The sequence below is a fragment of the Bos taurus genome, chromosome 29, assembly GCF_002263795.3.
Source record: "Bos taurus isolate L1 Dominette 01449 registration number 42190680 breed Hereford chromosome 29, ARS-UCD2.0, whole genome shotgun sequence".
Taxonomy (NCBI): domain Eukaryota; kingdom Metazoa; phylum Chordata; class Mammalia; order Artiodactyla; family Bovidae; genus Bos; species Bos taurus.
This window is the reverse complement of record NC_037356.1, coordinates 26,852,418-26,867,711: the sequence shown is the minus strand read 5'-3', so window position 1 is coordinate 26,867,711 and position 15,294 is coordinate 26,852,418. Positions and strand designations below refer to the sequence as shown.

At 39.5% G+C, this 15,294-nt stretch overlaps 1 protein-coding gene across 1 annotated transcript; it reads right to left on the bottom strand.

Moving 5' to 3' along the window:
* Positions 1-2,645: 2,645 nt before the first annotated feature.
* OR10G9F (olfactory receptor family 10 subfamily G member 9F) lies at positions 2,646-3,667 on the bottom strand. The gene has a single exon (XM_002699124.3). The coding sequence runs from the start codon at positions 3,651-3,653 to the stop codon at positions 2,646-2,648; it is 1,008 nt and encodes a 335-aa protein (XP_002699170.3). The 5' UTR covers positions 3,654-3,667.

Genomic DNA, 15,294 nt, shown 5'->3' with positions numbered 1-15,294 from the left:
ACTGATGGATAGCCAGCTCTTTCTGCTTTATTTGTTGAAAGCACTATACTTTCCCCTTTGAAATGTGATGGCATTTTGATTAAACATTGTCTGAGTGACATGTGCGGGTGTGGATCCACATTTTGCTCCACTGACCTACTTGTCAGTACTTCATGCCAGTTGTGCAGACTCTTGATTACTACGGTTTACAGTACTGTCACAGTTTTTAAACATGCGGGTTTTATGTTTACATGCCGACTATTTGCACCTTTACCCCTAAATCCTCCAGCTGCCCCTTTGTTATTCAAATGAATGTTTTCAATTCCTCATTTCCTTTTAATCACCTACAAATATTCCATGGATGATGTTTATATGTCATCTCTGCAGTGGAATAGTTCAGTGGCATGAAGAAACTAGAAGAGCAACAGCTTTGGTCCTTGAATCCTCTGCTCCCAGGACCATGTCACTGAAAAGTAGCCACTATCATATGCACCTTCTCTGGGACTCCTTAAATTTACAGTCTCTGTAAAGGTCTTTTCGTGTTATTGTGAGAAATGATTCTGTAAGTTTCAATAGCAGATTTGTGTAAATCTTCTTGGACTTACTTTGGAAACATAGAAAGGACAGTGGTTTCCCTTTGCTGATCTGGCCCCTTTATTCTGCTCAATAGAAGCTTTCTTCTCCATGTTTAGGATATGGATGTTTAAAAACCAGAAACCAAAGAATGTTGTGGCTAGTCTCCTTGTTTACAGAGTCTGTAGGCTTTTCCTGCCTTGTTTCCTAGGTTACACTATCAACCAGGAGATTTTACTTGAAACTTTCACGGGTATTTTATCCAAGTAATTCCGGAGCTAGATGCTTCATTCTATCCTAAGAACTTATCCTTATCACATTCTCTGTGTGTTGAGTGTTATCACAACTACCAAAGCGTATTAACCTTCTCTAGCAGTTTTACCTTCTCATGAAGTTGGCCCTTCACCATTCATTGTACCATCTTGATTCTTATTACTACTGCCTGAAGGTAAAGAATCCACCTGCAATGCGGTAGACGTGGGTTTGATCCCTGGATTGGGAAGATCCCCAGGAGAAGGAAAAGGCTACCCACTCCAGTATTCTGGCCTGGAGAATTCCACGGACTATATAGTCCATGGGATTGCAAGGAGTTGGACATGACCGAGTGACTTTCACTTTCACTGCCTGAACCTGGGTTTTCATGTGTTGTTTTGTTTGTTTGGTTGTTTTTTCCCTAATATGCAGTTGAAAAAGCTCTTTAGTTGATCTTTCTGCCTTAAGGCTAACCTTCCTCCCATCTGTCTTCACACACTAATTACATCTCTAAATAAAAATGTGGTCATATGACATTTACACTGGCTATATTTCAATTACTTTCCCAATTTTGAGAGATAAGAATCCCTCATCCTAGTATTGTATATATGTTCCTTCATCATTAGTCTGATTTTTATGACCATTTCTTAAACACCTTATTCTTCTTATATAAAGACTACAAGCTCCTTGAGGTCTATGTCTATTTAGTCTTTGTACACACAGTTCATACCACATAGTAGCCACTAAATACATATTTATATATTGAATATTGATTCACTCAGAAAAGCAAAAACAAAAAAGAACACAAAAAAATTGTAAACAAAAAACTCCTCAAAGTTGTTTTATATAATTCTTTAAAAAAATAATAATATTTGATAGCTTTATTCAGTGGTCAATATTCACATCAGCTAAAACATCATCATATAAGAGATCCTTATGGTCTTGGAACTGTTCAATATATTGACTGTGATGGTGGATACACAAACCTACAGGAGTCAAAACTGTGTACAACTTAACATACAAACACATAAATAAATCTGGGAAAATCTGAATAATCTGTGGCTTATATCAATGTCCAAATCCTAGTTGTGATATTATGGTGCAGTCTGCTAATCACTACCATTGCAGGAATCTGGGCAAAGGTTCTCTCTGTATACAAGGGATCTCTCTCTGTATTATTTCTTACAACTTTGTATGACAGTTATACCAATAAAAATTTCAATTAAAAAAGACACTGACTTTTATTTACCTTTTGTGTCTTCATTAAAAATCTAAATAACTTTCAACATGGTTTTGTTTCATACATATTATTACAGTATTTAGAGTCTTCCAGTGAATTTCCAAGTTAAAACAATTAATGAGTCTCTTCCTGGGCACCCATGACACCTATCTCAATGTACCTTGTTTGATACTGCGTTTGTTTTTCTCCCTTACCCAACGATGACCTTTGTGAATGTAGAGATTTTGGTCTTTCTGTGTTTCTATTGTTTATAATGTGTTTTGTGCTATATACGTGTGCTCTGTGCTAAGTTGCTTCAGTTGTGTTGAACTCTTTGCAACCCTATGAACTGTAGCCTGTCCATGGGATTTTCCAGGCAAGAATACTGGAGTAGGTTGCCATTTCCTTCTCCAGGGATCTTCCCTTAAATTATTACCATTAAAAGTCTGCTTGAGCTGGAACTCTGCACAGGGAGAAACAGTAAAAATTTATTGTTTTCATTAAAGAATTAATTGAAATGTCCCTTAAAAGTATAAATTCTTCTTTTTTTTAGTTTAAATTCTTGTTGGTGTTTAACTTAATTATAAATAAAAGTTAGCCATATCTGGTCTGTGTTGATTATTTACTTTGAATAAATACTGACTTTTTCAGTTTCAACAGAGCTTTCTTCACGTCCTTGTTCCTCAGGGTGTAGACCACAGGGTTCAGGAAGGGGCATCATCACAGTGTAGAAAACAGCCACAATCCTGTCCACAACCTCCTTGGAGCCTGGTCTCAGGTAAATGAAAACAAGGGGAACATAGAAGCAAAGGACCACAGTGCAGTGGGAGGCACAGGTCTGGAAGGCTCTCCATCTCCCTTCTGAGGTGCGGATCTTCAGGATGGAATGGACGATGGACACATAGGACAGCATAATAAGAAGAAAGCAGCCCAAGGCCACCAACCCAATGTTGACAAAGATCACCATCTCCACGGTGGACGTGTCTGCACAGGCCAGTTTGAGGATAGACGGTGCATCACAGATGTAATGCTGGATCTGGTTGGGCCCGCAGAAGGGCAAACGGAATGTTGGTGTGGTCTGGGCAGCAGAGTGCAGAGAGCCACTGAGCCACGTGGTTGTGGCCAGGATGGCACACATCCTCCCACTCATCATGCTGGCATACCTTAGTGGGTAACTGATGGCCAGGAAGCGGTCATAGGACATGACGGTGTAGAGGAAGCACTCGGTGCTGCCCAGGAAGTCAAAGGAGTAGAACTGGGCCACACAGCTGGGAAAGGAGATAGGACTGCCTTCAGGTGATTCCAGGGTCATCAGCATTTTGGGCACAGTGACCGTGGAGTACCACATGTCAATGAAGGACAGGTTGCTCAGGAAGTAGTACATGGGGGTGTGCAGGTGGGGATTCACTATAATCAGTAGCATGATGAGAAGATTCCCCACGACGGTGAGGACATAGATCACCAGGAAGATTCCAAAGAGGAGCATGTCCAGCTCTGGTGCATGGGGAAGGCCCGTTAGAATGAAAGTTGTCACCAGGCTCGCATTTGCCATTTCTCTTCTGTATGGTACTCTGTTCCTACAGGAAGGACTACAGCAAATCCAACACTGACATATTTGATATAAGAACATATTTCAATATTAAATATACCAACTACATCTTAGCTTATAGAGAAAACAATGGATAAATTTTTACAAAGATAGCAGATAGCACTTTTGCTTCATCATGGGGCTTTGAGGAGGAATGGTTGTTTCTCTATTGTAGAACCTAAATCGCCCAATAGAAAAGAATCAGCCAAATTAAAAAGAGGACTGAATTCATATAAAATCAGCTAAATAGACAAGAGGAGTAAATTTTATACTCTATTTTCTGTGGAATTAGGAAAGATATACCCAAACTAGCTACTTTTCAGAGTTGGTAACTACTCTAAGAATAAAGCCTCTCTCTTTCTCTTTCTCTTTTTTTTTCCTCTTTCTATTTTTCTCTAACACACATGCCTATATAGACACCATAGAGACAGACAGAAATATACCCACATACACACATACTTTCAAACATACAGATTTTGTCTCTTGATCATCAGAGAGTTTCCACGATAAATACAAGATCCTAAAGATTTCCCCGGTGGCATAGTCAGTAAAGAATCTGCCTGAAATGCAGGAGATGTGGGGCTTGATCTCTAGGTCAGGAAGATCCCCTGGAGGAGGCATGGCAACCCACTTCATTATACTTGCCTGGAGAATCCCATGGACAGAAGAGCCTGATGGGCTACAGTCCATGGATTCACAAAGAGACACGACTGAAGCGACTGAGCACACAAAGAGACCTTCATCCTTGATTGTGGAGAGAAAACTGCTTTCCTAAAGCTCCCTGGTCAGCCTAGATGTGTCAAGGCAGGAGCCCAATACTGGTCCAGCATTAGTTGCAGCCAGATTCCTTCGTCCCACCCTAAACCATGCTCTCCTGTTTCCAAATGAAATCTGGCACCAAACTTATGCACTGGTGGTCAGAATATCCCTGCTTTCCTCAGCTCCTCTTATACAACGTTTATTGGTATTTATAAATTTTTATTTTATCTCCTTTCCCTCCAGGATTTTAAGCAATCAATGATCCTCCTTAAAAAGTGTGATCAAATCATCTCACAATGTATTTAGAGATGGCCATGAAGAGTTCAATTTACTTAAGTACTAATGAATAGAACTAAACTATATCTATGGGAATTGAGTTCTTAAGACTGAATATTTATATTTGCTATAAAACAGACACAAATGTGCTTTTAAAAGTAAAGGATAATAGGTAGTCTGAAATCCGGAAAAGGCAATGGCACCCCAGTCCAGTACTCTTGCCTGGAAAATCCCATGGGTAGAGGAGCCTGGTAGGCTGCAGAAAATGGGGTTGCTAGGAGTCGGACACGACTGAGCGACTTCACTTTCACTTTTCACTTTCATGCATTGGAGACAGAAATGGCAACCCACTCCAGTATTCTTGCCTGGAGTAATCCCAGGGATGGGGAGCCCGGCGGGCTGCAGTCTGTAGGGTCACACAGAGTCAGACATGACTGAAGCGACTTAGCAGCAGCAGCAGCAGCAGTCTGAAATCATTTTTATTTTTTCTAGGATTTCTATTACTCTAGGACTCATACTGTAAGTATTTTTATTTTGTTTTGTTTGAGTGATCTGAGTGAGCAATTACATATTCAAAGAGAAAAGGAATAAAATGAAGAAATGAAGAGAAATTTGGTTGGACACTTGGACCCCTCTAATAGAAGAGGACCATTTCTCCATGAATTTTGAAGATGCTAATGCCACAAAGAGTCATATCAGCATCACACTTCTATTCTGGAGCATGTGATAAAATCAGAGTTTTTCTTTTGTCAAAAATGTAGAGTTGTAAGGCTATCGTGTATAGAGAAAGCACTTTATTGACTTGTAATTTTATGGAATTTTGTATTGTTTTTTTATAAAATGACACAAAGTTGGCTCCATAAGCCATGACAAAAGCAGTATCTGCTTACACTGAAGATGTAAAACAAAACTATGACCATAAATACATTGTAATCACCCCAAAATTCCAAAGAATGAAAAACACTAACATTTTGCCAATTTTTGTTACTTACCAATCTTATAACTAGGATTTGGATCATTAAGTAAAATTCAAAATTTAAAGAAACTGTCCATCTTTGATGAGTAGAGGGTTTCTTTTTCCCTTCATAGACAAAGCCACAAGAGGAAAAGCTAGAGAAACATTGATTTTAAATAATATAACTTTAGATTGATTTGATATCTCAAGAGATATTGTTTTGGCCCTTGAATCCTTGTGGATTAGACTGTTTCACATTATGATAAATAGGGGTTTTTTTTCCAAATGCCTTTCTTTGCATTAGTTGGGCCATCATTCCATAAGAATTTTTACTTAGCCCAAAATTAAATTCCCAGTTAAATAACTATGACACTCTTGGTTAAAAAATTCCTTGTTCTAGGAATTATTTAGCTGTACTGTATTGGGTTTTGTTTTCTTTGATTTCTTTTTAAATTCAAGGTGGAAAAAGTGGGCTTTAAGCCCCAAAAGGATAATTCTCTGGTGAGGTCCATCATCTCTTTGATGACTCTTGTCTGGTGATTAGGGCCATCACAAAGAAGTTCTGGGGCTTCTTTGCTCTGGGAATGATTTGAGACTTACTTCTAGATAAACAGCTTGCTAATTAAGCTTCTTCCCTTTGGGACCTAGCAGACTGCAGGCTCCTAGTCAAGAATGGATGGTCTCTCACCTGGTCTGATTCAGAGACTTTCTCTCTTTTCAGAGATTTCTGCCTTTGTCTCTCTTATCCTTTTGTTGTTGTTGTTCAGTTGCTCAGTCATGTCGGACTCTTTGTGACCCCATTCCCATAGCATGTCAGGTTTCCCTGTTCTTCACCATTTCCTGGAGCTTGCTCAAACTCATGTCCATTGAGTTGGTGATGCCATCCAACCATTTCATCCTCTGTCATCACCTCCTCCTCCTGCCTTCAGTCTTTTCCAGCATGAGAGTCTTTTCCAATGAGTCAGCTCTTCACATCAGGTGGCCAAAGAATTGGAGCCTCAGCTTCAGGATCAGACCTTCAAATGAAGATGCAGGGTTGATTTCCTTTAGGAATGACTGGTTGGATCTTCTTGAAGTCCAAAGGACTCTCAAGAGTCTTCTCCAATACCGCAGGTCAAAAGCATCAATTCTTCAGCGTTCAGCCTTCTTTCTGGTCCAACTCTCACATCCATACAGGACTACTGGAAAAACCATAGCTTTGAATAAATGGACCTTTGTCAGCAAAGTAATGTCTTTGCTTTTCAATATATAGACAACTTACCCTTTCAAATTATAATGTAATTGTATATTTATTTACATGAAAATAGAAACATGAATGAAATAATTGGGATAGAGAGCAACCATATACACAATTTAAATATATATTCTCATTAAAGTTGAAGATATATGAAAGTTGAATCTGAATGAACTCCAACAATATTTCTCAGCTCCTAAATCTGTGTTGCAATGACAGGTATTGCAAAAAAAAAATTTAAAGCAGTTTAAATCTTTGCTGTATTTAAAACTTTAGTATAGAATATACCATAAAATTTTACTTAAAACACATGTGCACACACCCACATGCATACACCAATTCTTAAAATCTTACTCCATAAACAACAAAAACAAGAAATAACTTGATTAAAAAGAGGGTAAAGGGCTCATATGAACATTCTACAAAGAAAATACAACAAGCATATAAAAAGATGGCCAATATCACTAATCATTAGGGAAATTCAAATCAAATTCACCATGAGATATCACCTCACAACCAAAGGAAAAAAGAAAAAAAATGTGGAGGAACTGGAACCATTGTGCATTGTTGGTGGGAATTCTAAAATGGTATAGCCACAATGGAAAAAACAGTACAGAGATTCTTCAAAAAATTTAAAAATAAAATTACTGTATGATTCAGCAATTCTACTTCTGAGTATACACCTCAAAGGATCCTGAATATTCATATTTATAGAATGTTAACAGCAGCATTATTCAAAATAAGTAGCAGGTGAAAGTTATTTAAGTGTCCATTGATGATGAATGGATAGTCAAAATGTGATGTATACATACATGGAGCATTACTCACACTTTAAAAGGGAAAGGAATTGACACAGATGGATGCTTCTAGGTGGGTGAAACTTGAGATTGTGTTAAGTGATTTAAGAAGCCACAAAAGACAAATAATGCACTAATCAAATTATATGAAGTTTTTAGAGTAGTGAAATGATAGAAAAAGAAGGTAGAATTGTGGTTGCCAGGGGCTGAGGAAGGGGAAAATAGGTAGCTGTTTAATGAATATAGAGTTTCCTTTTGCTATATGAAAAAGTTGCAAAGTTTGGTTGCACAATTGCATGAATATACTTAACACTATTGAATTGTATACTTAAAATGGTTAAGATGGTAAATTTAAGCTTTTTGGAATGGGTGAATTTAACTCAGATGACCATTATATCTACTACTTCGGGCAGGAATCCCTCAGAAGAAATGTAGTGGCCATGATGGTCAACAAAAGAGTCCAAAATGCAGTGCTCGGATGCAATCTCAAAACCGACAGAATGATCCCTGTTCGTTTCCAAGGCAAACCAATCAATATCACAGTAATCCAAGTCTATGCCCCAACCGGTAATGCTGAAGAAGCTGAAGTTGAACGGTTCTATGAAGACCTACAAGACCTTTTAGAACTAACACCCAAAAAAGATGTCCTTTTCATTATAGGGGACTGGAATGCAAAGTAGGAAGTCAAGAAACACCTGAAGTAACAGGCAAATTTGGCCTTGGAATACAGAATGAAGTAGGGCAAAGACTAATAGAGTTTTGCCAAGAAAATTCACTGGTCATAACAAACACCCTCTTCCAACAACACAAGAGAAGACTCTATATATGGACATCACCATATGGTCAACACCGAAATCAGATTGATTATATTCTTTGCAGCCAAAGATGGAGAAGCTCTATACAGTCAGCAAAAACAAGACCAGGAGCTGACTGTGGCTCAGACCATGAATTATTGCCAAATTCAGACTGAAATTGAAGAAAGTAGGGAAAACCACTAGACCATTCAGGTATGACCTAAATCAAATCCCTTATGATTATACAGTGTAAGTGACAAATAGATTTAAGGGACTATATCTGATAGATAGAGTGCCTGATGAGCTATGGAATGAGGTTTGCGACATTGTACAGGAGACAGGGATCAAGACCATCCCCATTGTAAAGAAGTGCAAAAAAGCAAAATGGTTGTCTGGGGAGACCTTACAAATAGCTGTGAAAAAAAGAGAAGCGAAAAGCAAAGGAGAAAAGGAAAGATATAAACATCTGAATGCAGAGTTCCAAAGAATAGCAAGAAGAGATAAGAAAGCCTTCTTCAGCAATCAATGCAAAGAAATAGAGGAAAACAACAGAATGGGAAAGACTAGAGATCTCTTCAAGAAAATTAGAGATACCAAAGGAACATTTCATGCAAAGATGGGCTCGATAAAGAATAGAAATGGTATGGACCTAACAGAAGCAGAAGATATTAAGAAGAGATGGCAAGAATACACAGAAGAACTGTACAAATAAGACTTTCATGATCCAGATAATCACGATGGTGTGATCACTGGCCTAGGGCCAGACATCCTGGAATGTGAAGTCAAGTGGGTCTTAGAAAGCATCACTACAAACAAAGCTAGTGGAGGTGATGGAATTCCAGTTGAGCTATTCCAAATCCTGAAAGATGCTGTGAAAGTGCTGCACTCAATATGCCAGCATATTTGGAAAACTCAGCAGTGGCCTCAGGACTGGAAAAGGTTTGTTTTCATTCCAATCCCAAAGAAAGGCAATGCCAAAGAATGCTCAAACTACCACACAATTGCACTCATCTCACAGGTTAGTAAAGTAATGCTTAAAATTCTCCAAGCCAGGCATCAGCAATATGTGAACCATGAACTTCCTGATGTTCAAGCTGGTTTTAGAAAGGCAGAGGAACCACAGATCAAATTGCCAACATCTGCTGGATCATGGAAAAAGCAATAGAGATCCAGAAAAACATCTATTTCTGCTTTATTGACTATGCCAAAGCCTTTGACTGTGTGGATCACAATAAACTGTGGAAAATTCTGAAAGAGATGGGAATACCAGACCACCTGATCTGCCTCTTGAGAAATTTGTATGCAGGTCAGGAAGCAACAGTTAGAACTGGACATGGAACAACAGACTGGTTCCAAATAGTAAAAGGAGTACATCAAGGCTGTATATTGTCACCCTGCTTATTTAACTTATATGCAGAGTACATCATGCCAAAATCACTGCAGATGGTGACTGCAGCCATGAAATTAAAAGACACTTACTCCTTGGAAGGAAAGTTATGACCTACCTAGATAGCATATTCAAAAGCAGAGACATTACTTTGCCAACAAAGGTTCGTCTAGTCAAGGCTGTGGTTTTTCCAGTGGTCATGTACGGATGTGAGAGTTGGACTGTGAAGAAGGCTAAGTGCCGAAGAATTGATGCTTTTGAACTGTGGTGTTGGAGAAGACTCTTGAGAGTCCCTTGGACTGCAAGGAGATCCAACCAGTCCATTCTAAAGGAGATCAGCCCTGGAATGTCTTTGGAAGGAATGATGCTAAAGCTGAAACTCCAGTACTTTGGCCACCTCATGCGAAGAGTTGACTTACTGGAAAAGACTCTGATGCTGGGAGGGATTGGGGGCAGGAGGAGAAGGGGACGACAGAGGATGAGGTGGCTGGATGGCATCACTGACTCGATGGACGTGAGTCTGAGTGAACTCCTGGAGTTGGTGATGGACAGGGAGGCCTGGCGTGCTGCGATTCACGGGGTCACAAAGAGTCAGACACAACTGAGCGACTGATCTGATCTGATTGCTTTTCCACTATTTAAAATGAGGCTCATTTGTTATGGACATGTACACACTGCTCTATTTAAAATAGAGTAGAAGTCTTCTTTTTATTTATTTATTTTATATTGGATTATAGCTGATTAACAATGTTGTGATAGTTTTAGGTGAACAGTGAAGGAATTCAGCCATACATATACACATGGGGGTGGTGGTGGATGATTTGGGAGAATGGCATTAAAATATGTATAATATCATATAAGAAATGAATCGCCAGTTCAGGTTTGATGCAGGATACAGGAAGCTTGGGGCTGATGCACTGGGATGACCCAGAGGGATGGAATGGGGAGGGAGGTGGGAGGGGGGTTCAGGATGGGGAACACGTGTACACCCGTGCCGGATGCATGTTGATGTATGCCAAAACCAATACAATATTGTAAAGTAAAATAATAATAATAAAAGAAGCCTCCTTATCTGGCTCTCACATATCCTGCAATTTTTTAGTTTGCTAGTTCTCTTCTTTTTCTTATAACTTCATCTACTCTTGAACCCACTCAAATTACTGTTAAATTGTTGAATACCTCAGTTTGCTGTGGGCAGAGAAGTGAAGTGAAGTGTAGTGGCTCAGTCATGTCCTACTCTTTGCGACCCCATGCCAGGCAAGAATACTGGAGTGGGCTGCCATTTCTTTCTCCAGGGCATCTCCAGGGATCAAACCTGGGTCTCCTGCATTGCAGACAGACACTTTGCCATTTGAGCCACCAGGGATAGAGAAGAGTCTGAGAAATGCAACCTTAGGTAGGCTTCAGGGGATCTGCCTGGAGTTATCATTTGTGTCCTTACTCCTTACCAGACAGGTGTAATTCAATTGCTTTACATGTTATATCTCGTTTATCTACAAAAAAATGCTGAGATCACTTTACAGAAGGTGAAACAAGGCTTAGGGACATTGGGTAGATTTCTGTAAATTACAGCTTGTGCATAGAATTAGGATTCCATCTCAAATCTTCATGCAGCTCTACTCAATATAGCAGTTTTGCCAAAATTTTGAAAATAAACATATGACCTTCTACATACACACACCAAAACATCTTACCTCAGCTTTTTTTCCTTTCAATATCTCTGACATATGAGTGTTAGTCACTCAGTCGTTTCTGACTCTTCAATCCCATGGACTGTAGCATGCTAGTCTCGTCTGTCCATGGAATTCTCCAGGCAAGAATACTGGAGTGGGTTGCCATTCTCTTCTCCAGATGTATGAGAGTATTCTCATATTATTTCTTATTCCTACCTTCAAACCCTGCAAACACCCCTCCTGTTTTTATCCCTTCTTTTTCTTCTACAAGTAAACTTACAAGTAAACAATTAAACTTCTATAAGTTACTCCGTGTCTTTTCTACTTTTTATTTATTTATCCTTCCTAGTCCTAACTCTAAACACACTTTTATAGACCAAGGTTAATTCAGTGGTGTTTATTTCCTAGTCAAAAACATGTTTATCTTTTTTTATTTATACAGCCTGTACAGGTTTTTCAAGTAGGTCATCATGCTCCAAAGTATTAAAGATAATCAAAGATAAATAGGATGGTAGAATTATTAACATTTTTACAACATTTTTTTAAATAATTTGGGGTATTTATAGATTGAGGACAGGAAGGGGACGGCAGAGGATGAGAGGGTTGGATGGCATCACCGACTCAATGGACATGAGTTTGGGTAAACTCCGGGAGTTAGTGATGGACAGAGAGGCCTGGCATGCTGCAGGTTCATGGTGTCACAAAAAGTAGAACACGACTGAGCAACTGATAGATTTATTTGGCTGAGCTGGGTCTTCATGGCTGCTCTAGCTTTTCTCTCATCGTGGTTAGCAGGGGCTACTCTCTAATTGCAGTGGTCAGGCTTCTCAAGATGGTGGCTTCTCTTGTTGCAGAGCATGAGCTCTAGGGAATGTGGGCTTGAGTAGCTGTGGTGCACAGGCTCAGTGGTTGTGACCCCGGGGCTCAAGAGCACTGACTCAGTAGCTGTGGTGCACAGGCTTGGTTGCCTCACACCACGTGGAATCATTGGACCAGGGATCCAACCTTGTGTCTCCTGCATTGGCAGGCAGAGTCTTTACCACTGAGCTAGCAGGGAAGCCTTAGAATTATCAACTTTTACATCTTTTTTAGGGGCTTCCCTGGTGGCTCAGAGGGTAAAGCATCTGCCTGCAATGGGGGAGACCTGGGTTCAATCCCTGGAGCGGGAAGTTCCCCTGGAGAAGGGAATGGCAACCCACTCCAGTATTCTTGCCTGGAGAATCCCATGGATGGAGAGGCCTGGTAGGCTACACTCCACAGGGTCACAAAGAGTCGGACATGACTGAGCAACTTCACTTCACTTCACTTGACCAGGGAAGTCCTAGAATTATCAACTTTTACATCTTTTTAGCATTAGTTAGTGTGCAACAAAAATAATGTTTACTTTTTAAATAGAAATTCTAGACGTACTTGGAATAATGTAACTACCTCAGTGGTCTTTAAACCCTGAAATCTGATGATCAGAAACTTTAGGGCCAAAAGTTCTAAAGAGAACAAATTCCAGTTCCTTTGGAGTAAACTCCATGATTTGGGGCAAATAAAGTTCTTAGATCCTAACTTTCCTTATCTGTAGAAAACTTCATGAGAGTTTTAAAAGGTTTAAATAAGACTGTCTAGTACTCTTTTCCTTTCAGATAAACTCTTAAGTGTTTTGAGCAGAGGGGCTATAATTAACCACTCTGCCCTCCTTAAACTTTCTGACTCTTGGAAAATAATTAATGCCCTGCCTGATATGATTGGGACTCAGTATTTGTGCAAATAAATGGATCCATGTATACATAAATAAGCAAGTTAATGAATGTTTTCAATAATGACTTTGAAATCTATCCCCCCAAATACTTATTGAGTATTCTAGGCATTTAGACATTTGAACAGATATCAAGTACTAAAAGACACACACTTCAAGTTATAGCTAAAAGTTCTTTTGACTTATCAGCATGTTTCCTACCACTTCTCTCCTAACAACAGGCCTTTTATCTCCCCTATACTTTTGAGAACTTTCAGTCTCTATCCCATTGCATCCTGTACCCTGGCTACAGAGCCGGGCAGGTGATTCAGCCAAGGAAATCAGATTTTAATCTGGAACTGAGGCTCCCAGAAGCAATGGGCAGCTGAGGCTGAATCACCTGATGGCAGGGCCCTGAGGATGTGCCACAAGTTCTTACCGCTGAGGAGCTGCCCTAGTTCCTAGCCTTCCATAAGCCTAGTTTTTCATCAATTTCATTAATTTTCTGAGCTGACCCAGTTACTAGTCCTTGTAATAAATCAATCTTATTAACACAAAGAGTAAAATAATTATTTGATTAAAACAACACATACACATGAAAAAACAGTAAATATATAAATGTACCTATAAATATGTGATATATGTGCCAAATGGGGTCGCAAAGAGTCGGACATGACTGAGCGACTGAACTGAACTGAACTGAATATCATTCCACTGAAGCATATTTTACAAAAATTATCATAAAAAGATTTCCTGTTTAATCAGTTTCCTCCTCTCTCTTTCTCTTTCTGTCCATTGCTGAGGGCTAATTATATTAATTTCCCTTGTTTAATAAGGTCCCTGACTTGTGGGATTAGTACCCAAAGGAAGATCAAGGTTACTAAAGCTTGTTTGGGAATCATTGCAGTTCCTATAGTCAGAGAAGAAATTACTATAAGAGAAAAAAACACACTGAGATTTTTGACATTCTATTTGAAAGTAATCAGAAAAGAGCACTCTGGGAGGTCTACCAGCAGAATGCAAAAGCTGATGGGAATTCAGCAGGACAGGACTTCTTCCTTCTCCTGCAGAAGGAGAGAAAAGCAACAATCAACTCAATAGCACCAGTTATGTTGCCTCGTAAGTGCCCAAATTTTATCCTTAATTTAAAAAAGCAATAATTTGACTCTCACCCTCTCCTTCTCAGTGCAATCACCAACATAAAAGTAAAGTAAAAATAAAAATAAAGCTAGAGCTAGTTAGGGTCTTAGAATTGAAGTGTTGATCTATGATTTGAAGACCTCACTGTGTTGAAAAAGTTAAAACAAGTTGAAAAAGATATGAGAAATATTTAAAAGATGAAAATTGGAAAGGAGCCTCTACTATGCCTACCTCTGGGCTGTCTGCTGTCATAAAGTTTTTGCTTAGCTGCTCTGTCATGTCTGACTCTTTTCGACCCCATGGACTGTAGCCCTCTAGGCTCCTCTGTCCTTGGGATTCCCAGGCAAGAATACAAGAGTGGGTTGTCATTTCCTTCTTCAGGGGATCTTCTCAATCCAGGGATCGAACTCACTTCTCCTGCATTGCAGGCAGATTCTACACCACTGAGTCACTGGGGAAGCACTTACTAGACCCTCAATATTCTTGGCAGGATTTCTTATTCTTATTTTCAACATCATCTTTATATTTAAACAGAGGTGGTGGTTGTTGTTGTTTAGTTGCTAAGTCGTGTCAGACTCTTTTGCTGTCCCATGGACTGCAGCATTCTTGGCTCCTCTGTCTTTTACTAACTCCCAGAGTTTGCTCAAATCCAAGCCTATTGAGTTGGTCATGCTATCTAACCATCTCATACTTTGCCCACCCCCTTATCCTTTTGCCTTCAATCTTTCCCAGCATCAGGGTCTTTTCCAAGGAGTCAGCTCTTCATTCAGGTGCCAAAGAATTGGACCTTCAGATTAGCAACAGTCCTCCCAATGAATATTCAGGGTTGATTTCCTTTAGGAGTGAATGGTGATGAATGTATCAGCATTGCGTCTGTCACAGTCAGCCTCCACATTCATGCTTCCCTGTCTTTTGTCTCCCCTAGACCTTCCTCCCAGGAAC

What these genes read in the sequence shown, in the direction of transcription:
- OR10G9F (XM_002699124.3), bottom strand. Translation starts at nt 3,653, where the DNA reads ATGTTCTTATATCAAATATGTCAGTGTTGGATTTGCTGTAGTCCTTCC.